Source organism: Melospiza melodia, chromosome 21 (assembly GCF_035770615.1).
Source record: "Melospiza melodia melodia isolate bMelMel2 chromosome 21, bMelMel2.pri, whole genome shotgun sequence".
In the NCBI taxonomy this organism is placed as follows: Eukaryota; Metazoa; Chordata; class Aves; order Passeriformes; family Passerellidae; genus Melospiza; species Melospiza melodia.
In genome coordinates, this window is record NC_086214.1 from 3,261,073 (window position 1) to 3,284,592 (window position 23,520).

The following is a 23,520-nucleotide window of genomic DNA, read 5'->3' on the forward strand; positions in this document are numbered from 1 at the left end:
CCATCCTTCCCTCCAGGGCTGGGAAAGATGGAAATACCCACGGGAAGAAGAAGCAGAAGAGTTCAACCATGGCTACACACCCTGTTCATGAGATGCTTGCTATTTCCCCAAGCAGAAATCACAGCACTTCCTGCTGCACCTGGAAAGAAAGAATCCCTTCGCGGTGCTGGGAATGGGTACCCAAAATTTGCTTATTATCCAATGAAAGGGCCTGACGGACTTTACCCCTCTGATGGGAACCCATAGTTCTTAGTATTCCCACCATGTGAAAAGTTTCTTTTTCCTGCTGATGGGAAGAGAAGTTGGATTGCAACTACTCCCAGAGTTAGTGAATGCCACAGAAAAGGAGGGAAAAGGGTTAAAATGATAAAAGATCTAATGGGGACCCTGGCTAATTGTCTTTTCCATGTGATGGCTGATTAGAAAAAAGATTGGTTTCAGATTTGATCCCAGATCTATTTTTCCCTGGCATACCCCATTCCCCGCTCACAGAGACGCTGGTGCACACACATGGGACACTCTGGAGGCTGACAGACAAGGGGCAGCAGGCAACCAAAGTGGTTCTGTGCTAAAAGAACTCTCAAAGGGGAGACTGCAGCTAGGGTGTGCCCCACATTGGTACCTAGATATTAAGGGATTAATGGAAAAGTCTAGATGTGACACAGTTAATTATACCCTGCTCCTATGGGACAGAGGAGCCGACCTCAGGATGCTGGGGATGCTGTGCCAGGACAGCTCTGCCCACGTGCCCCTGCCCTAGCATGGCACCACAGCAAAAATCCCCGACAATAATGGGCTGGAGACCACAGGTTTTGTCCAACAATTTCTCCTCTTTCATTTTCTCTGGTTTATTTGTGTCTGCGCTGCCGCCAAAGCTTTGCTTCCCTCCCCATAGGCAGAAATTGCTGGATATTTAGTCTGAGCTCTTTGCTCACCACTCAGAAGCTTTGGCTGGTACCTGATTGCTCCTCCACCCCGCAGACACTACTAATTCCTCAGGGAGCTCTCCTGCCACACCAGCTGTGTTGAAAGGTAAAATCTGGGGGTTACAGAAAACACAGTCAGGGATGACAGACCCCATTTGCTGGGAAAATCATCCCGAGGGGGCTCAGTGGCTGGTGTGAGGGCACTGGAAATAAGGCAAGGGAGAAAGAGGATCCAGTGTGAATGGAAAAAATGTGGATTGTTCCCAGTTCTCTGCCTGTGGCAATGGGACTCTTCAAATTTGGACATTTCAGCTAAAAAAATAAAAAATCTGGAATGCAGGAGCAGAGAGCAGCCCTATTTCCAGCTGCAACTCCTCCCTGTGTGCTTGGCCTCCAAGACGACTCAGAAATTCAAGGCACTTCTTCTCGAGCTATAAAAAGAGCTGGAGTGGGACTGCAAGAGCCAGGACAACAAACAAAGGAGCAGTTTGCCCTCCTGTTGAGGACATGGGTAAAGCCGGGAGAGGGTCTTGCTCAACCTGCCTCTTGAGGCGCCCCCAAGGAAGGAAAGCTGTGGGGCACAGCAGAAATGCCAGGCTGGATCCCACCCACCAAAATGTTGTCTGTGCCGTGTCCCAAGGCACTCCACCACCTGTCACCCCTCCTGTGTGAGGAGAAGGTCTAGGACTGGCCCCATCCATCACCCCAACACAATTCTGTGTTCCTTGTGCTTGGGAAGGATCAAAGGTACCGTGGTGAGCAGGGACAGAGCATGGAGTGTCCCCTGGGATCACAAGGTGGAAGGAGCTCCACCAAAACACAGCTTCCCTTTCCCCAGGCTGCTGAAAGGGTTAACAGCCCCACCTGCTCCATGAATCCCAGCAGGACAGGAGGGACTATGTGAGTTCCAGGGGACCATAAAATTCAGCAGACTCAGGAATACCCACCTTTGCCTTCTCCAGACAAGTATTTACCTCTGCAGAAGCAGCCAAACCTTGCAGACTGTTGGAACATTTCATTCCCATTAGTGAAGTGCACAAAACATTCCTGGCTGGAAAAACACCATCAGGTCACTGACTGGGAACAGTACCACCCCAAGAGATGAGTTCTTCATTGGCTTCACTGACACAGTGCATAAGAAGCACCTCTTCTGGCATAGCCATTCCCAGACTACACTGACTTCTTCAACACCCAGAAAGTCAAAGTCTTCCTCTGCCACTACTTCAGCATTCCCTTAAGACCTCAGAAGATGTCCTCACACCACTAATTGGTGCTGTGGGACCTTCCTCCTGAGCAGTTCCAAGGGTTGTAGAGCTGGACTGGGTAGTCCATATGGAGCAACCTAAAGTTGGCACACTTGGTAACCATGGTTCAGGATGAGAAGGACAACAGATGGGACAAGAGGGCATTGCCTCAAGCTGAACCAGGGGAGGTTCAGGTTGGACATCAGAAGGAATTTCTTCACAGAAAGCATCGTCCAGCATTGGAAAGGGCTTCCCAGAGAGGTGGTGGAGTACCCATCCCTGGAGGTGTCTAAGGAATGACTGGATATGGCATGCAGAGCTCTGGGCTGGGTGACAAAGTAGGAATCAGTCACAGGCTGCACTTGATGACCTTGCAGGTGTTTCCCAATCCAAAGGATTCTGTGATGCCCATGGATCAGCAAGGTGAGGGCCAGCACCAGTGTGGCCTGCTGCCAAGCCCATGGAGATGCCAGAGTGCTGATCCATGCTTTATTCAGTGGGATGCAGAGGTTGCATTTAGTTCATTTAGAGGTAGAATGCAGAGGTTGTGGATGAACTGTGACTCCACCAGGATCAGGCTGGGGATCTAAGGGCCATATCTGGTTTGTGCAGAAGATGCCAATTGCTCTTTTCAGCAGCTAAAAGAGCCTTCCTGTGCCCAGGTGCCTGATCCTGGAGAAAGATGTCTCTGCCCACGGCAGGGGATTGGGACCAGAAGATCTTTAAAGATCTTCCAACCTAACCCTAATGTTTTAGAACAGTCTCTTAGCACAAGGAGCTGCCTTTTCAAACTGCAGAATCTCAGTCCCTTTTTGGTGGACACTGCTCCTGCCTGCCAAGCCTCACCCCAATGGAGAGCCTGCCCTAAGGGTTGGTTGTGGCTGTTGCTGTGTGATGACGATGGGATCAGCTCTGGATCTGCTGCAGCATCAGATCCTGGCCACGGCTCCCAACAACATCCTCAGGCCAACACAGGGTGTGAGTCCCAACCATGGGCTGGGCTGGCAATGTCCATCAGCTCTGTCCTGCAGCCTGTGCCCTCCACACGCTCGGCACTCACTCATCGACCCCCTCCTGCCCCTTGGTTGTGAAAGTTTGGTGCTCCAACAAAAAGGTACATTTGTTCCCACCAATGCAGGAAGCACCAGTCCAGGGGCTGGGAACATTGTGGACTGAGGAATCAGGCAGCTCCAGAGTTGCTCTAGCTGTACTCAGCTCATAGGGAGGTTGCCAGGCTGGTTTGAGGGTTTGGCCATGAAACTCAGGTTCAAGGGGACCTGGGTTACCCCAATGTGCCATACTCAAGTCTTGAGGTGAAGAAGATCCTTTGTTGCTTGGCAGTGGAGCAAACTAATAAAACTCTGCTGAGCTGTAGCTACTTTATTCTAAGACTTCCACAATTTTAGATGCTATTTTTACCTAGTCTGACTGGTAGCCAGCTTTGTGTGTAATACAGGGGTGTTTTCAAGCCAGGTCTTATAAGCTCTTGGAGATCTATATCACACTAAGGATAGCTCAGCTACTTCAGATGGCATAAAATTAGCAGGATGGCTTCTGTGGCAGTGTTGAAAACAAAAAAGTTTTAACAAAAAGCAAAATAACAAAACTCTTTACAAAAAAAAACAACCTAAGACAAAAAGCTCTTACTCCTAATAAAACACCTCATAATAACAATTATTTCTTTTTGTTATCTTCTTTTTCTAATAAATTATTTAAGTGAGACTTTTTCTGTTTCTTTCTCAGTTTCTGTCCAAATAACTATCTTTAAGTTTGAAGAAAAGACCCTAAAGCTTTATGAAGTACCTTTTACCTAATTAAAAAGAAAAACTTTTAAACTTTTTTCCTTTTTTAAAAAACAAAAAATAATTTTATCACTCCATCAAACAAAAACCACATTCCTACATGTGTGATGGCACTAAATCCCAGTTTAACACTATCAGCCTGTGCCCCTCCCCGGTGGGTGTTTAGTCCTCTTGTGCCAAGTGCTTGCCATGCAGGAAAGAGGAAGTTTCCATCAGAGAAAGGGACCCTTTGGGAGAAGTGGCTTCTTTCAGCAGGCCCAGCCTGGAGACTTGCTGCTTATTGTCACCATTTGTCTCTTTTATTGGAATAAAAGTCAGATGTGAGCAGCTCAGCACTCTTGAGAGAGCCTGTGGCATTGTGCTTTATTTGAATTAGTAGATGCTGGTTGGAAAATAGTTTTTTTCCATGTTGTCATGGAAGTGAACAAGAACACAGGGTTTTGTAAGTGCAAACTGCGTTACAAGGTGCTTGTGCCAGAACCTCAGGGACATCCAGGAATTGGCCCCTCTCCTCCTAAGAGCCCAGAAAACGGGATGGCATCAGTGGGGAGAGCTCAGCAGTCATAGCCCACTGGGCCTAAAGAGCACAAGGAAAGCTTGAACTCACATAGCAAAGAATACTGGAGTGGTTTGGGTTGGAGAGGATCTTAAAGATCACCCAGTTCTACCCCCAGCCATGGGCAGGGACACCTTCCACTAGAAAGAAGACCAGGCTGCTCCAAGTGCCATCCAACCTGGCCTTAGACACTTCCAGGGATGGGGCAGACACAGCTTCTCTGGGCACCCTGTGCCAGGGCCTCACCACCCTCACAGCCAGGAATTCTCCCCAGAATCCCATATCCACCCACTCTCTGTCTTTCTGAAGCCATTCCCCCTGTCCTGTCACTCCAGCCCCATCTCCAAAGTCTCTCTCCAGCTCTCCTGGAGATCCTTTAGGCACTGGAGGGGCTCTAACATCTCCCCAGAGCCTTCTTTTCTCCAGGTGAACACTCTCATCTGTCTCAGCCTGTCTCCAGAGCAGAGGGGCTCCAGGACCCAGCACATCTTTGTGGCTTCCTCTGGACTCACCCCATTAGCTCGACTTTAATTTCTGGAATTGTCCAAAGCCAGGCTGGACAGGACTTGGAGCAACCTGGTCTCTTTCTTGGAGCACTTGGTCTAGGAAGGTGTCCCTGCCCACGGAGGAAGTGGAACAAGCTGAACTTTAGAGGTGCCTTCCAATCCAACCCTCTCAGTGAGTCCATAATAAACTATTCAGCGTCTGTGTACACCTTTGAGAGAATAATTCACCTTTCTACAGTGCACTGGGATCATTTAGTCTGCCCTGTGATTAGCCTGGAACAGCACACCATGTATTCCAGCCATGGGCTGGACTTGCACATCCAGGCTAAAGCACCAGCTGTGCTGCCTGTTTCTGCTATTTCCCCTATTTCACCCAGGGAACAGGCTGTCCCCAGAAAGTTTTCTTATTTGGTGACCGCAAAATAAATCAGCCAAGCTGGTGGCAGGGATGAGGGCCAGGATCCAGCCCTTCCTCCAGCCCTCATGCTGCTGTATGAGTCCCAGCTGCTGACCCTCTGTCCCAGGTCCAGAGGGTAAAGAGCCAGCAGAGGGTGAGGGATGAGGATGAGCACAGAACCCAGGTGCTGGGCTTGTGCTGCAGTGCCATGTGCCAGACAGTGCTGGAGCAGGTGACGCTCATCCTGGCTGCATGGCACCTACATGGGATGGTGCAATGGGCTGCAATGGGCACCTTTCCCCCATCGTTGGATTCTCAATCTTTCAGCCAAAATTGTCCCTCGTGCAGCTCCAGCCCCTATTCAGAGGGTTTTTCTCCTGGGAGAGCAAAGCTGGCATGAGTCACCCCCTCCTCATGACAGATGCCCACATTCCACATGCCCTTCCCAACCTGGGTCGTGGCCAGGGGCAGCACAGGGGACCACACTCAGTCCAGAGTCCTCAGATAGGGAATTTAGTGAAAACTCTGCTTTCCTGGCTGTTTCTCCTCAGCTCTGCAGATGGATGGAGTTAAACTGGATACATTTCAGAGGGCAAGAAACCCCCTGCACCCCTAGCACAGGACATCCTTGGTGGGGAAGGACATGTTGAATGAGAGGGAAAGGGGTTTTTGGGGCAGCAACATGCCCCAGCATCCCCATCTTCCAACTCAGCCTCTGGTGCAATTCAGGGCAAGGTTCCCCCTTGCCACCTGGTGGTCCAAAACCATCATGTTCTCCCAGCTACAGAAGCTCCTGGACTCGGGGACAGTACTTTCAGCACCAAATCTATTCATCCTCCGGAGGCTTAGCTGCTTCTGGAGTCAATCCCCACATTAAAAAACTCAGATATTTCTGCATCTAAAATAGATATTTCTATATCTAAAAAAAACCTCCTAAACTCCTCCATCCCTGCATGTACTAATGAGAAAAGCAGCCCCATATCTGGTACAAGGCAAACTATTTTCTTTCCCTGGGGATGGAAATAAGTTTCTAAGAGGGACTCTCTGAAAAGAGACGAGATGACTCATTACCTCACTGCTGAAGTTGCATTCAATCCCCAGCACCTCTAGTTCCTAGTAAAAGCCAGGAGACCAAAAGCACGGGGGTTCACACAGCACCAACCCCAGGAGTTCCTTTTCCTGGAGATGAAAGGGCCATGAATGAATTCCCTGCACCACCCACTCCCCCAGGATGGGCTCAGCTGCCATCAGCCCTCACTCCCCACAGCCAGGAGCTATTTTTTCCTGTTCTTGCTAGTGTCAATATGTTTCTTTAAATATCTTTTCAGAGAGGCTGTATATATATAGCCCCACTCTGGTGCTTTGAAAGGAGCCTCATTTCCTGTGTAAGAACTGAATTTCTTGGCAAAGCTGCTGGTGGTTGCAGCATCTGAACCACAAAAATTGGGTTTTTTTCAGTAGTAAATGGTATTTCCTTTGCAACTGTGAGTTGGACCGAGATGGGTCTGATCTGAAATCAGCTGGGTTGCTGTGTTTGGAAGACACAGGACCATATTCCCACTTATAAGAATGATGGGAGAAAAGGATGAATTGCATTAATGGGGCTGTGATGGCAGTCCAGAGGTGGTACAGCCCATGGCAGGGACAGGATGGGCACAAAGCTGCTTTTAACCTGCATTTGGCTGTGAAAAAGTTGGGATCACATATCAAAAGGATTTATTAACTGACACTGGGGGAGGAAAAAAATCCATTTTATTTGCACCTAATACTTTTTCTTTTGCACCATCTCCTCTGCATCTGGTTTTAGAGAAGGCTCCTCCAGCAGCAAGGTAGGGAGCAAACCAGCTTTGCAGTGCCTGAGGGATGGCTCATACTAAGGACATTAAAACCTTCCTGAGGAGATGTAGCATCAGCTGCATTCAGAGTTTTGCATCTCCCTGACATGGAAATGCCACACTTTCCCACTGGGAAATCCTGAGCAGGAGGGTCTGATAACCCCAGCACCACCCTGGGGACTCTGATGGCAGGAGAGGAGACGTTGCCAGCAATCACCTTCTGCTGCAAATATGTCTTTGCAGGGTAATTTCTGAGTCATCAATTGCTTTTATTGTTGCACACAGTCCTAAGGAGCCAGTGTGTAGATGTGCCAGAGGTAGTGGCAGCTGTGGGCAGTCTAAGTGGTCCCTGTTCCCCTTTGCTACTCCCTGAATTTCCCAGAAAAAAAACTGCAGCCAAAGAACCTAAAATGTAAGATGTTTAGATTTTCTGCAGAAATTTTAAAGAAGTGTCTTCTCCCAACCCTCACCCTTGCCAGGATGGACCACCCTTGGAATTGTCCCTATGGCAGGGACCATGCTGTCCATGCAGCCTCACTGGCTGGTACAAAGCTCCAGCAGCCACGAGCTCTGAGAAACAAACACGGAATTTCTGCAGCTCCTCCACAGCCCCAGGCACTGTCCCCACCTCGTGTCCTCATCCCTGGGGCCCAGCACGGACTCAGGACAGGGCAGCCTGCAGTGGTGTGGGACATGATGGCTCCTGATGCAGCACAGCTGGGCACTGGAGCAGCGCTCAGGATGGGGGACACAAGAGAATTATTTGGTGACTTTGCAGCCCAGGAGATGATAACACACCACCACAATATGCTGCCTCCCTTCCACCCAAAACCCACAGGGCAGGGACAAGGACAAAAGATCAGGGCACGTCCTGCTGCAACTTTAAGGGCACTTCTCTCAATTTTGATGTCAGAGCATTTTTGCCCCATCCAGTGATGAGTTTACAAAAGGAAGGAACAGGTTGGTGCAGGAAGAGCTGAGCTGTGTAAGGATCTTTCCACACCTCCAGCCTTCCAGGAGTCAGCTGCTGCTGTGCTTGGGAATGCCATGCACCACCTCTGGGAGTCTGCAGTTGCACGTGCACTGATGCCCTGCTGGGAATGAAGGGAAATATCCCATGGCAGTCCAAAACATGAGTGAAGGAGCAGGACAGCCTGGGACCTCACCCGTGGAGCATCATCCCTGCCCTGCTAAGTCCTGTGTCCTTCCAGCTCTGATTTTACCCTCAACACTTCAACTCATCTGATTGTTGAACATCCAGTCTTTGCCAACTGGTTCAGCACAGAAGGAATTTCAATCCTTGGCTCCATGATGGCACAAGGATGTCTGCTGTGGACAATTACAGCGTGGAAAGAGGAAGAAGGAGGGAAGGTCCCAAGGAGGGAAGATCCCAAGCACCACTCCAAACAAAGAAGACCTTTCCTGCAGAGCTCCAGCTCCAGGACATGCCCCTTAATCCAACCAGGAGAACTTGGAGGGAACGCAAACATTAGACACCATATGAAACACAAACATTTATCTTAAAATATGGCAGAATTTTCACTTTCTGTGTTTTTTCTCCTCTGTTGGTGACCTTTGCTGTGCCCAAAGATTTGTGCCGAGGTTGAGGTGATGAATGGTGAATCACCACGTGAAACACCAGCAAAGGGGGAACAGTCACTGCAACACTCATACTCCCATGGCAGGGCTGCACCCAGCTCATCCTGATGGCAGCAGAACTGCAGGATTTGGTGCTCCCATTGCTCAAATTCCTAAGAAAACCACCAGCATTAACAGAAAAGGAAGACTGGAGTCCTTGGCTGTGTCTTGTTCTCCCTGAGCTCCTCTTGCCCAGCAGGCAGCAAGGACAGCATGAAAGGAACAGCACATCTGGGCGTGTCCTCAGGTTTCCCACATTTGCATTCCCAGGAAAATCAAGATACTTGAACAACTGTAGGAGCAGAAGAGAGGCCACCAGGAAATTTATTCCTGTTTGTCTGCAAGCCAACAGATGAAGGTTGTCAGGGCAGAGTCGTTGTGCAATGTAATCACCATCATGGAAGCTTTCCACCATCAAAATATCCCCTCACCATGGAAGCACTCCAGCACCTGTTTACCACCACCACAGGAACATCCCACCACCACAGGAACATCCCACCACCAGACCTCCCCACTACTGGGGTGTCCTACCACCACCACAGCCTCGTAGGGTGCTCTTGTTCTTCCAGACTGAGCTCAGACCACAGAAATTGGGTGCTGCCAACCCAAGCAGGTGTTCCTCAGGCTCCCCAAAGACCCATTTGGACACACTTTCTGCCTGTTTGGGCCCTTTTAGCCCAAAATAGGCTTTGCAATGCATGTGCTGCTGCCCTGAGACAGCCAGGATTGGCGGGGAGGGAAGGTATCGGTACCCGCTGAAAACACAGGAAAATTTTTCATTTTAAAGCCATTTAACAGATGAAAGTTTTCTTAAAAGAAGAAGTCACTTTCGAAAAGAAAAAACCCCAAACCCACAAAGTTTCTCTTAAAAAAACCTCAGAAAGAAGAAGTTGGACAAAAACTGTAGGACCAAGACCTAAGGGGTGCCTGGCAAGTTCTCTAAACTGCAGAGAGAGAATTATGGAGGGAAAAAAAAACAAAAAACAAAAAAAAAAAAAAACTCGAGGAAAAGAAAATGAGTTAGAAAGGGAATTGCGTGGAGCTGAAGCACAGAAGAAGGAAAAGCCAGACAAGGCCATGCTGTGTCATCAGTCTGGAAATGGGATGAGGAAGATGAAATCCAGCTCGTAGTGATGTGGGGAGCGGCGCTGCCCCACCGCCCCCTCCCCTCGGCCCCTCCCGGGAAACCACGAGGGCAGGGGGAGCCTGGAAGAGCTCCAGGCCCACGGGGCTGCTGCTGACACAAGGAGCCAGCAGGTTCCAGGAGCAAACCAGTCCCATTCCTACCTAATGAGTAAATAATTGATGTCTGAGGTAACCTGAGCAGGAGGGTGAGCAGAGCCCTGCACACGACCCTGCATCCAACTTCAAAGCCTGGTGGGTTTTCTTCCTGCAAAACCTCCTCAGACATGATCCCTGATGTTTATTCCATCCCGAAGCCATCTCTCACATGCTGTTCCCACTCTGGGCTCATCCAAGTCTGCTCCCACTGGTCCTACTTCTACCCTTGCTTCTGCCTCAGTTTCCCTTCCTCTCCTGCAGTAGGTCTGGACAGCTCTGCTTCACTGGTACCTTCCATCCCTGGACACGGAGCATAGCCAAGCTGTCCCCATCTCCCTCTGCTGCCATCCCTCTTCACTTCCCCCATGCCTTGTCCAGGCATATCCCCAGCTGCTCCAAGTACATCCTTTCCCCAAATCACCAGCTTTTTCCACCAAAGCATTCCTGCCACCCCTCCAGCTTGGCTGCCACCTTTCCTTTGTGCAGGACACCAATCCATCACCTAAAATCTGAATGAAGGGCCCCATTCAGATACTCTGGATGCTGCTGAGGAGCAAATTCTGTCTGCTTTTCAACATATCACTCTTCCCAGGAGCCACCTGCAGGGACAGACCCTGTCCACACCCGGGGTCCCTGAGTGACACCACAGCAGAACCCAGTGGGGTGACTGGCCAAAGAGCCACTCCATGTCCCCTCCAGCCAGTGAAGACACAGGCTATGCGTGCCCAGGATGGTTCCAAGGACAGGGTGGCACTGTCCTGGGCATGATGCCCGCCTGTGGCCGGGCTTGGAGACCCAGCAGCTCAGGTCAGCGGGTGAATGTTCTCTAGCCCCGCTGGCGGGGAGGCCAGGCTGAGCGGACACTGCTGGGCTGGGGCACCCCGGGTGCCACCGCACCCTGGTGTCCCCGGGTGTTCTTCTAAGGCCAGGATTCAGCCCCAGCCACGGGGCCCGGGGGGTCCCCATCCCTGTCCCCGCATTGCGACCCACGGCGCTCCCGGGAGGGCAGGGCCAGCCCCGCCCCGCCCGTCAATCTCCACCCACCTGGCCAGCCCTGCCCACCGGCGCCAGCCCAGCCCGCCGGGCCCGGCCGCGCCCACCCGCCCAAGCTCCGCCCCTTGTGCCAGCACCAACCCGCGGGGCGACGGGAGCTGTCCCCGCCCCGGCTCACCTGGCTGACCGCGCCCACCCTGGCTAACCCCGCCCGCCCGGCACAGCCGCGCCCCGCTGTACCCACCCCAGGTACCCGGCGAGCCGTTCCCATCGCACCGCGCCCCGGCCTGGCCAGGCCCCCTCAGCTGCCACCTTCCGTTCCTCGCCGTTCGCATCCCCCGCCCCGCCCTGTCCCGCCCGCACCTGGGCGCGCTCGAAGCTCTCCCGCTCCGCCTCCAGGCCGCCGCCGCCCGCCCGCCGGCTCAGCACCTTGGGCAGCGGGTTGGACACCTGCTTCATAGTGCTGCTCACGCGGTCCATGGCTGCCCCGGGCCCGCCACCGCCCCGGCCCCGCCGCCGCCCCGGCCCCGCCGTCCCGCGCAGCGCCGCCGCCGCGCGGGCCCCGCGCCATTGGCCCGCCCACCTGCCACTCAGACTGGGGCACGCCCCGCGAGCTCCACCCTTCCACCCGCAGCTCCGCCCGCAGGTCCGATTCCTTGCTCTCATTGGTTCCCGGCGTCGCCCCTGGGGAGGAGCGGCCGGGAGACCCAGCCCCTGCGTGGCAACCGCCAAGCTCATTGGTTCATCTGAACGCCAGTCAACGCTAGCTCCCGTCCCCCAAGAGTCCCCTGCCCATTGCTCCGCCTTAAGGGGCCGCGCTCTTAGCACCGCCCACCCAAGCTCTGCGGCCACGCCTTCGCGCGGTCCCCTGCTGTAATTGGCTCACGGCCCTGCCGCTCAGACGTCGGTGTCCCGCCCCGCCCCTCACCGGTGCGGGGCGCGGCGCCCCTTGGCGGCGATGGCGATGCCGCTGATGCCGGGCCCTCGGGGAGATCGGGCCGCGCTCGGGGCTCGCCGGGAAGGGCTCGGCCGTGTACGGGGCACCGCCGCGGGGTCCGCCGGGCCCGGGGAGCCGCTGTCCAACGGCTCTGAGCCGCGGCTGAGCCATTCGGGTCCGCAGGCCGCGGGCGTCCTTACAGGTTGTCCGTGCGGCCTGCGAGGCTGCGGCCCCTCAGCCGAGGCCAGAGTGTGACCACGGGGGTGACCCGGCACCGCTGTCCCCTCCCTGCTGCCCGTCTCAGGTGCAGCCCGGCCCCTCTCGGAGCTGAGCCCCCGGGCAGTGGCACTCGGCATGTTCGTGGCTTCCCAGCCCTGCCTGGGGCCGGCGGGGGGGAGGCGGCTCCCCCGGCAGCCTGCGGAAGGGCTGTGTGAGGCTTTGCCTTGGTGGAACCGGGCTGTGGGTGGGAGCTCTGGGTGGGAGCTCTGGATGGGAGCTCTGGAGGGGGGTGCTGCAGGCACAGCTGGCAGAGCCCAGCAGGAAGAGTGTAGCATTGACAGAGGGGCAAATTGAGGTTGCAGGTGTCTGAAAAAGAAGAGAGCAGAGGTGACAGAAGGATTTTGCTTCCCCTGCACAGCTGGACTGTGTTTTATTATAACCTGATCTGAGCCTGTGTTTCTGATGCTGTCACCCGGATCAGAGATTTCTGTAGAATTAGATTGGATATTGGGAAGGAGTTCTTGGCTGGAAGGGTGGTTGAAGCCCCGGCCCAGGTTGCCCAGAGAAGCTGTGGCTGCCCCATCCGTGAAGTTATTCAGGCCACATTGCACGGGGCTTGGAGCAAGCTGGTCTAGTAGAAGGTGTGCTCATGGCAGGGGGTGGAACAGGATTGTTGGAAATGATACAACTTCTAAGTTTTTAAACTAACTTTTTTTAATCAGGGGTTTTGTTCATCTTTGCCCAGGAAGGAAATGGAGGTTTCTTTTCAAGAGACTGCTCCCTGGGCAAGACCCGATGAGCTTAACATCTCGAGGGACTGGGAGCCACCAGAGGATGCACAAGAGGTAAGCGACTATTCATGAACGTCCACACCTGAACATCCTTCCTGGTGTGTTGGAGACACTTGGTCTGGAAAAAGATCATAAGAGAAGAAAGAGGACCTGATTAGCAGCTAAGGTGAAGGGATCAATAACCAATAGGAAACCAAATTCTAAGAACTGTGTAACTTGGGACCAATAAACATTGAACCAATTAATCTCTCTGAGTTTTGACTGTATAAGTATGTGAAAAATCTAGAAAAGAGACGTGTGATGGAATTATTTTCTTTGCACAACCCAGTGTGTGGATGAAATTACTTCTGTTGCACATTCTGGCCAGAACATCATCCTGGCCAGAATAAAATAATGCTTGAGTTCTCTAACATTAAAAATTGTTGGAAAGGTTGTGTTTTTCCTGCTGTTTCAGTGCCAGGATGAGCTTTAAGTTTCTTCCAACCCAAACCATTCTGGGATTCTCTCAACCTGGTGAATTGATGACTCCTGTAATTTTGACCAGGACTACCATCCTATTCCAGAGGCGAATTTCTCCTCACTTGGAACATTTCTGCAATACTGGGAGAAATTACTTTTTTTTTTTTTTTTTTTTTTTTGTGAAGGGACTGAAAACTGAATCCCCAGGTACGGCAAATGGGCTGTGCAAATGGGGTTGTGCCAGCTGGGTTCCTGCATCCTTAAAAGCAGATCATAACAAATCAATGACTTTGCTCCGGGTGGGGAGGAGCTGGGCTGGGATGATGGGGCAATCTGGAAACAGCTTTTTAGCATGTGGGCTGTCAGGAGCTCTTGTATAAGCAATTCTCCCAGCATATCTCTCTATTGTGGCTTTTCAGCTGAAATAATTGCCACACCAGGACCTTCCTGGAGCTGCCCAGCAGGGTATGTGACAGGCTGTTTGCATCACAGGCCTTCCCAGTCCCTGTGCATTGGATATCAAATCCCAGCTGATGGGAAATGGCCTGCATAGAGCAGCAAGGCCGTTCCTCCCACTGGAGCTTGTCTCGACTGCCTGTCTGCATTGTCCTTAATGTGCTTTCTGGAAACCTGCCTCCTTCCTTGGGACTGCTCCCAGGGGAGGTTTAATGGGTTTGATTCATCCACTGTTGCAGCAAGATGATTAATAATTGAAGAAATTACGTCATTCCTGAATAGAGATGGAGGAAAGGAAGAGCAAAGAAGAGCACTGGACAAAGGACAGCGGTATCCTTGTGACCTCTCCCACCCTCCACCTCGCTCGGAACATCCTGCTCCTGGAGCCCATGGCAAGGGACCACTAGGCTGAGGCCTGGTGTAGCTACGCCCTCCCACTGAAGAGCAGAGCCACATCCTCTTCTTCCCTAGCCAGGGCTCAGTGCTGACTCTGGGACCTGGGCAGGAGCAGAGGATGGTGCTTGGATATGGGACAGAACAGGCTGATTCTACTGGCTGCTCCTGCCTCCCCCAGGAATGGGCTGTAACAGGATGGAACTGGGATCCAGCCCATGAGCGGCTGGTCAGACCACTCTGGGCTGGCCCATTCATGCAGCATCTCTGCTGGAATGTGCTGTGGGGCTTTGCAGGGATTTGAGAGGCTCCTTTGCAGTGGGAGAGGATGCCTTGTTTTCAGGTAGTTGAGAGGGGGAGGCACAGAGCTGTTCTTGTGAAGCGTCTGTTCGTCTGTCTCAGGTTCCACGGGGAGATAATGGGGAAGGGCTGAAACTGAGCAGGGTATAGCAGGTTGGGCTCTTCCTCCCCGGCAGGTCCTTTTTGGAAGCCATGGCTGGGGTTCGCCTGCTCTGAATGCTCTGTCCTCACTCCTGTCCAAGAGGCTGGACTGAAGGGTCATGGCAGAGCCCTTCATAGGAGTGTCTGGCCTGTATGGGGACAGACATTGTCGGGACATGGAGAGGACAATGTGTGCCCTCTCTTTTTTCTTGCTGAGCAGTATGTGGCACCCATCAAGTGCTGCACAGGCCAGGCAGGTGGGACTGGAGCTCATCCTTCCCCTGTTGCAGGGCTCTGTAGGGCAGTTTCCTTCTCCTGCTCCATGCCCAGAGGCTCCTGTCCACAGGACCCTAAAGGGTCTGCTCCCATTCTGTCAGGACATCCTTAACCCAAAGGGGAAGGACGAGTGGCAGGAGAGGGGCCAGAAGGGACTGCAGGGGCTATGGGCCCTGTCTGGGGCTCAGGAATGCTCCTTTTGCAGGGGCTGGGAGCTGGAGTCTCTTTTTACAGTTCCCTCCCCAGCCAGAGCTGGAGAGTCCCAGGGTTCTGCTGCAACACACATCATCCTCCTGTGGCCTGGCCTGGGCTCAGGGAGAGCACAGATCCCCCTTGTTTCAACAGGAAAACAGAATCACAGAGCTCCACAGTCCTTCCTCTGTTATCTCGCTGGCTGTGCCAGAGTGGGCTGTGCTAAGATCCTGCTGTTTCACCCTTGGAGGTGGGAAAAAAGGATCCCACATGGATCCCCTTCAGTAGGCCCTTTACACATTCCAAAGCACACCATCCTGATCACTCCCAAGCAGATGAGCAATTCCTGGGGCCATGTCTTGAAAGGGCAGTGGCTATGTCAGGCCTTCCATAAACCAAATCCTGCAGCCCCAGATGCAGCTCTGCCCTGGTGATGGGATAATTTGCTCAGACTCTGGGATAAAAACCTCTGAGCCAAAGTACCCAGCTGGAAAGGGCAGGGTAGTGGCCCAGACCCAGCAGGAGGGTCCTTGGGGAGCAAAGATTGTGCCAGGAGGAGCAGGCATGGGAGCATGGGGAGACTTTTCATCTTTTGATCCCATGTTTGGAATGATTTGGCAAACAAAAGATGTTGCTGCCGAGTCTTTGCTTGTGCTCCCAAAGAGACCCTGGGCTGCTATGTGGGGCAGGGACAGTCTTGGTGCAGGACCTGGGAGAGCATTGGAGTCTTGGGAGAGCATTGCAGGTGAACACTCTGGGACTGGGAGAGGGTCTTGGAGAGGACTGCTTGGCTAAGGTGCTTGAGGTCCAGTGGGGCCCTCACCTCTGTCCTGTCTAGGTTTCCTGCTTGCCCAGGTGTTACAAGGAGGGCTGTAACCCCAAAACATCATCTGCTGTGTTTTCTGCACAGAAGCCTCAGCAACTGCCTCTGCTTGCCCAAGAATTCAAAAGCAAAGCTGAAGAGGTTTCCAGATGGATCTGCAGGAGAAGACCTGAACTCCACAGGGACACTGGGCTGCAGGGGCAAATGCCTAGGTGAGAAACCAGCTCATGAGCAGGACCTGGAGGTGGGAAGTGTTTTTGCCACTTGCTGGACAGTGTCCCCTTGGCATGGCCAGCAGGTCCAGCTGGAGCACCCCACCAAGCCCAGGTCTCTTCCAAGGCAGGACATGGCAAGCCTGATTTCACAGAATCAATTGGTTGGAAAAGACCTCTGAGATCATCAAGTCCAACCTATGACTGATCACCATGTCGATTAGACCGTGGCACTGAGTGTCACATCCAGTCGTCTCCAGGGATGATGACTCCACCACCTCCCTGGGCAGCCCATTCCAATGTCTGATAACCCTTTCTGTGAATAAATTCTTCCTAATTCTTCCTTTATTTCTGTATTGGGAGCTTTGGCTGCCAGAGTTGGATTACTGAGGAAAGGATTTCTGTGTGAGACTTGAGGTGTGCAGAGTTGAGTGTGGGAGCTGTGTGCTCATTGCAGAGCAGTCTTGGGAGAGCACAAGGCAGGTACTGCAGCAGGGCATGAGCATGAATGTGGAGAGCCAGTATATCCCTGTCTTCCCTTTATGATACAGGAAACATTCTGGCTCCCTACAACTCCCTGGCAGGAGGGTGGAGCTAGGTGGGGGTCAGGCTCTGCTCTTGGGGAGTGATATGACAAGGGGAAACACCTCAAGTTGAACCAAGGGAGGTTCAGGTTGGATATTAAGGAAAATTTTTTCACTGAAAGAGTGGTTGAGCATTGGAATGGGCTGCCCAGGGCAGTGGTAGAGTCACCATCCCTGGAGGATTTAACAGAAATAGAGATGTGATGCTTAGGGCTACAGTTAGTGGTGGCCTTGGCAGTGCTGTACTCAATGATGTTAGAGATATTTTCCAGCCTGAATGACTCCATGATTTCTATCTTTTTCCATGATCCAACATCGACCAAGTACTCTTGTCAAATGTTGTTCTCAGGATTCCTGCAACTCTATAGCCTAACTTGCAGACGTCCCCTGTACCTCCAGCTGCTGACAACAGGCGGCAGAGTGTGCAAGGACAATGCAGCTGTCACTCTGGAACTCGGCAGCCTCAGGTGCTACCCGTCTCAAACCCAACACCAAATGTTTTTTTTTCCTTTCTCTGAACTGTGGCTAAACCTGTCATGCTGTGCTGCAGCTGCTGGACAAGTCCTGATCTGCTCCAGGCCAGTTGCTGCTCAGTACTGAGGACATTGTTGGGGAAACAAAGGAGTTGTGGCAGAGGCATCATTTGGCTGTCCTGGGAAGTACCACCACATTTCTGTGAGGGCCACATTCCAACATGGCATCCAGCCACATCCTGTTCTTTTAGACTCCTGGTCACAAAGTGAAGCTTTTATAGGTGCCCCAAATTTGTCTTGGAAAATTGCATGGACTGCAGCAATTTATTTCTGCCTTGCTGTGTGCTTAGAAACTGTTGGAGTCTTTCTGCTGACATTTACCAAAAATATTTCTCTGGAGGCACATCCTGGTGTGCCTGTAGATTTCAGTCCAGGGATTTCAATGTAATTTTGTAAGCTGCTCTGTAGCCCTGATGGTTTTGTTGGACCAATGGTCCTGGAGAATCAAAGATGAACAGTCACAGAGGATGTAGACTAAGGATCCATCTACATCAGCCTTGATACCTCTAGATGTGGTCACAGCAGACCCCTTGAAGAGACCGATCAATATTTGTACTGCACCCTGGAGTGTGCTCCCAGCCTCCAACCATTCTCATTTTCCAAATCTTCTCAAGCTTATCACCCTGAAATCCGAGCTCAGACTCAAGAAAATTTCCTTGTCCTCACTATGTCCCTTGGCAAGGAGCTCCTCATGTGAAGAGCTGCCTCCTTCTGTTCCTTTTGAACCTTCCTCTTGCCCAGTCCATCGAATAATCCGTGGCTCCTGCTCTGGGGCAGTGAGTGTTCGCTTTGTCTCTCTTTCTAGGCCACTTATCATCTTGCAGACTTCAATTCAATGTGGAAAGTCTCAATTCTTCTTGAAAATACTTCTTCTCATCTGAGATCTTGCTTGGAGCTGCACCACCCTGGGATCTCTGGCCCCAGTAATTTTCTTTCTGTTTCCAACTGGTTTGCTCACAGTTAAACCCAGTTTCCCACATGAGTGATCCAGCAGTTCCCAGGAGCACTGTGATAAAGTGATCCCCCAGACATGGTCCAGCCAGGAGGTGGTGTGGTGGAGCAGGCTACCCTCAGGGCTGAGCAGAGGTTTCCTCCCACATCCCCCATCACCCTGTCCTGGTGATGGATCCAAAGATACTGTGTTTGGTTTCTATCTATAGCTGAAGCATACCATAAGGCAGAGGTTTTATAGACTCCGTAAATAGCCACTATTTAGGATGTATAATATGGAGGAGGTTTTAGAAATCAAAATATTTAGAGGTTTGCATTATTTGTCTTGGTAGGAAGGAGCAAGAATACAGAATCAGAAGGAACAAAGTTGAGGAAAACAGTGAATAGGGGAAATAACAGAGGTGTCGAAACCTCCAAAAATTCCTTTTGGTTGAATGGAAGCAGGAAATACAGCAAAGTGTATCTGAAAGGAGAGAGAATTCATTGACAATGTTGAGGCACAATGGTTATATTCCTGCTATAAAATACTGATTTTTCAAAACAAATCTTGACATTTCGATCAAACCTGTAGTTGAATGTTGTGGAACATCCAGAACACTCAACTAAAGCTGCTCTGAGCTGGGCTGTGTTTGTGTGAGCCATCAGCAAGGAGGCTCCAGCTCATTCCTCAGTCTGTTCTCCTCCTCTCAGTTTTATTCTGGTCCCTGTGTGGAGATGTGTCAGAACAGTGTAGAACATTGGTCTCAATGGGAATTTGTGCAAGTTTGTTTCTGAATGTATTGGCAGAAATGGAAAGAGCAGGGGATGGAAGGAGTAGATGTTGGTGACACCTGATCTTGGAGGACTTTTCCAACATTAATTATTTTGTGGTTCTGTGATTCTGTGACTCACACTGAGCAGTTTATTAGCACTGCTCAGTGAAGACTGTGACAGGTTTAGAGGTTGCCACTGACAGTAACTGACTGCAAAAATGTTGGAGTCTCTTGACCTCCCTCCCCACTTCAGCCATATTTATAATATTTTCTTGGCAAAAGATAAAAGTTACAGTTGATGTCATTTACAGATTAGGTGGAATTTGATTGACTTTAGTTAGTAGCATAAATAGAGGTGAGAAACATAATATGTATTTCTGCGTTAAGCAAAATTCAGCTTTTGATTTCTATCTAGATCATTCCTTTGACTTAGTTTTCATTAGCTGTATTGTTTTCCATGGAGTCTATCCACAACACTGCTGTGTCACTCCATCTTTTGTTTTATATTTGCTTTGATTTCAACAGAGAATTACTGCAGTGTGTCTGTGTTGCTCCATCCTTTGTTCCAGGTGTCCCTTCGAGTGGCACACCAAGCTCCATCAGCATTCCTGCTTCCAAGGTATGCAGGCAGTTTGTCCCTGTCCTTGCACTCTTTATTGCTTAGCTTTGGCTTTCGGTCTCCTCACACCTTTCTTTGTCCCACTCTGTGCAGTGTGGGGGAGAGTGGATCCATGATGGTGGTAGGACTTCAGGCCCTTGGAGGTACCAGGTTTCATCCCAGTATCTGAATGGGCTTTGGAACAGAGAACAAGGCAAGTCATGGAGCAGGAAGGATCCCAGAAGAATCCTGCATTTGTCTGCTGTTTGGGGCAGGATATTCTGAGTCTTCTTCACAAGTAAAACCTCAGCCGTGAATCTGACTGTCTCAACTGACTCTCATTCTGGGAGTTCGGCCCCTTAGCAGGAGCTGGGAGGAAAGCAAGCCAATCCATGGAGAAAGAGCTTCAGAGAAGAGAACAGATGTGCCCAAGCTGGGGACTGGGCTGTGATGGCTGCAGAGAATCCATGGGCTGTATGGAGCCTGCCTGCCTGCCGTGGGAAGGGGCAGGTATGTCTCTGCTAAGGAAGTGTCTTTCCAGGAACCCTGCCATGGCACAGCACCCTGCACCCTCCAATGAGTGTGCCTCACTTTTCCATGGAGTTCAGTCTCCTGAGATGTGCTGATTATCTATCACATGCCCTAGAGCACTTGGGAGCCCCAGGCCTGCAATCCACCCTTCCAGGCAATATCTTAATTTCCCTTTGATTTCCTCTTCTGGCTTCCTACAAGGAAACCCACTTTGGGTGGAAGATTCTATTTTGTGGTCATCCTCCTCCATAGAGGAGCAAGACGCCTTTTGTTACTGGACCATGAGGAAAGGCAGCCTGCTCCTGTGGTTTTCCCATTGTGGCTGTGGTTGCCCAGCACCCAGACACATTTCCTAGCACCGTGGAGACTTCGCTCTTCCTCCACTCTCTTGAGGCTTTGTCCACAAACCTTTGCCTGGAAAACAGCAGAGCCCTTCTGGAGGGATGTAACATTTCCAACAGTTTTTCTGACAGTGCAGAGACACCATTCCCATCCTAAGCAACATGTGCTAAATCAACCAGTCTTTTCTCTGTGCGTGTTTGGCAGCTGGGACAATGACAGAGGAGTGTCAGGAGGATGCTAGTGCTACACTGCTGGAATCAAATAACCATCTTTGCCAGCTTTGCTTTGCTAACATAGTCATCAGCTCCTAAAGTTCACTGTGGGCATCAGTGGCCAATTCCCATGTCCATGAAGAACTGAATACTATTTTAGCTGTCACTAGTATTTGAGAAGTTGTGATGTAGCAGAACTGGTTCTCCAAAGACTTGTTGCAAGGGATGCTCAAGGACATAAGAGGAGCCCAGATCTGGAATTGCACCGTGCTCCACCCTCTGCTCTGCACATTTATGCACCAATGGCCTTCAGAGTCCCATGGAGGAAGCCCCCAGTGCAAGTGGGACCCAGCATGGCTGGGTGGGCACATGGGTGGTCAGCCTGACTCTCAGACTTTCCCCGCTCTAGTTGCTGTGGCAGAGGTGAGATCTCCTGTTTGTCCATGATGCAGATGTTCTGGGAAACAAGGGCGTGACAACCATGGTTGACCTTCATCCAGTGCTGTGACTTCTAGGCAAGAGGTCCACCTACTGATCTTCCAAATTACCAATTCTACGTTTTCTGCAGAACCCTTAGGTCACGGGAAATGAAATGACAGGTCATATCCTGTTCTGTGTCCACTTACGGTATCTGATGGTATCGTACCCTATGCCGTGTCAGGACACTGCTGTCAGCAGGGCTCTGGACGGTTTCCTCTGCAAGGCTGTGTGCTATCCTTGACACTGCACTTTTTCCATTGTGTCATGGCTTTCAGCAATGTTTCCATCCTTGGTTGCTGTCTGCCTATATAAAGAGGGCAGAACCCAGGGATCCCACACCAGGAACAGTGAGGGACACTGCGACAGTCCAGCCTCACTCCTACAATTCACCTCTACCCAAGAGGACCATGAAGACCTTCACAGCAGCCCTTTCTATACTTTTTGTGGTTGTCTTCTGCCACCAGGCCACCTCCTCTCCAAGTGAGTCCAATCTCTCCTCTCCAAGGAGCTGTCTCCTCTTTCTGTCTGCTGTATAAGGTCTAGTAATGCTTGGCAGCTCTCTCTTACTAGCATCTGCTGTAGGAAAAGAGAAGCCTGTCTTACCTTGGCTCCCTGATGGGGAGATGGCTATGGTGGGAGCCCACTGTGGGAGCAGCACTTCCTCCAGTGAGAATCTTCTCGTCCTCTCACCCTACTTCTCCCCACTGGCACTTTTCCTGGTCTGATGTAACAGAAAACTTCTCTTCCAGTTTCTCTCCACTCTGGTCCCTGCTGTGTTGAGTACAACCCCGGACCATTTCACTTGAGCCGTGTGAAGAATTATGTGCCCACGGGCAGCCACTGCTCCAAGCCAGCTGTGATGTAAGTACATCTTCTGCCCTGCTTGTCCTGACAGTGTGGGGGAACCCCACATTATACTTCATGCTGACACGGAAAAGCACTGGGCAAGGCTCTCCCATGTGCAAACAGCCTGGGAACATGTCAGAGGGCAATCCCACATCCTAGACAGCGAGTTTGTGAACCTCCTTATTAGATTTGAGCTAATAGAGCTTTTGCTGGTCACCCCTCTCACCCCAGATAGGGGGACCCAGCCAGGACAGTGTCCCAGATGTAGAGATGTTGGGGACAAAGCAGTTTAAGTGCAGAGAGCAGGACACCTGTAAGGACATGGGGTCACTCCCACCCCATTTCCCTAGGGCTGTTTTGCAGCCTGTATAGGTGTCTGATGGGTGTCACTGTTGGCGTGGAGCAGGTGGTCTCACTCTTCTCTCTGTCTTCCTTTCCTTTGCCTCTCCTCACTGGATTTCCTTTTCCAGATTTACCACCATCAAGAACAAGCTGGTCTGTGCCAACCCTAATGACAAGTGGGTCAAGGACATAATGAATCAATTAAAGGACAATAAGCACAGTGGATAAGCAATACCCTGCTCTCTCCAAGCACCACTTCTGCAGGAATGTGCTCTCATGGACACCTCCAAGACATAATCTATTTTCTCATTGCCTGGGAATTTGGCAGGGTATTCAACTCAGTGTTTAGCTCTTTTATGGAAGGCTGTGCAATGCTGGTCTTAATTTATTTGACATTTTCAGTGAAACTTTTCATTCTCCATTGTACTGAAAGTGTTGAAGTTATTTTTGTATAATAAAAAGGAGCAAAACTTGCAACTTCTCCCAGTGGTTCTTGGGATGCTCCACGGAGACTGGGGTGTGTAGCAATGGTTGGAAGGGGGTCAGGGCTGACACTCAAGGGTCTGTGGGTGATGGGGTGACACCTGGCTGTCCCCCAGCCTCTCTGTGCATGCAAGGGAGAGCACTTCTCATCCTGCCTGTCCCACCTGCCTCCTTGCCGCGGCACATTTCCAAACTCCTGGCTCTTTGCAGTGGGTGGGTATCACGGGGGATGTTTTGGCACAATTGTTGGTGGGGCGAGGGGTCCTTTACCTCGGCCAACATCTCTAGTCAGCGGGCAGGTGCCTCAGAGGCTCCTCTGCTGAGCTCAGCCATCACCAGACCCAACCCCATCTCCACCACCGTCCCGGCCCGGGGCTGTCTCTGGCCACGGGTTAGTTCTGGTGCTTCCAAATGTGTCCCGGTCTCCCCGCGGGGTTTTTCTCTGGCTTTGCCCCGCCGGGCTGGAGGCAGGGCAAAGTCCCAGCCTCT

General features: G+C 51.4%; 1 protein-coding gene across 2 annotated transcripts in view; it reads right to left on the bottom strand.

Annotated features, from left to right (window-relative positions):
* Positions 1-11,660, bottom strand: part of HIP1 (huntingtin interacting protein 1) — a 43,934-nt gene extending 32,274 nt beyond the window's left edge. The window contains exon 1 of one of the 2 annotated variants that reach the window (XM_063173986.1): positions 11,608-11,660. In XM_063173986.1, the coding sequence (XP_063030056.1) occupies positions 11,608-11,658 (51 nt within the window). In that variant the 5' untranslated portion in view covers positions 11,659-11,660. Of the gene's footprint in view, positions 1-11,541 lie in introns of both variants that reach the window. The other variant, XM_063173985.1, reaches the window with a different exon arrangement.
* Between the last annotated feature and the right edge of the window lie 11,860 nt (positions 11,661-23,520).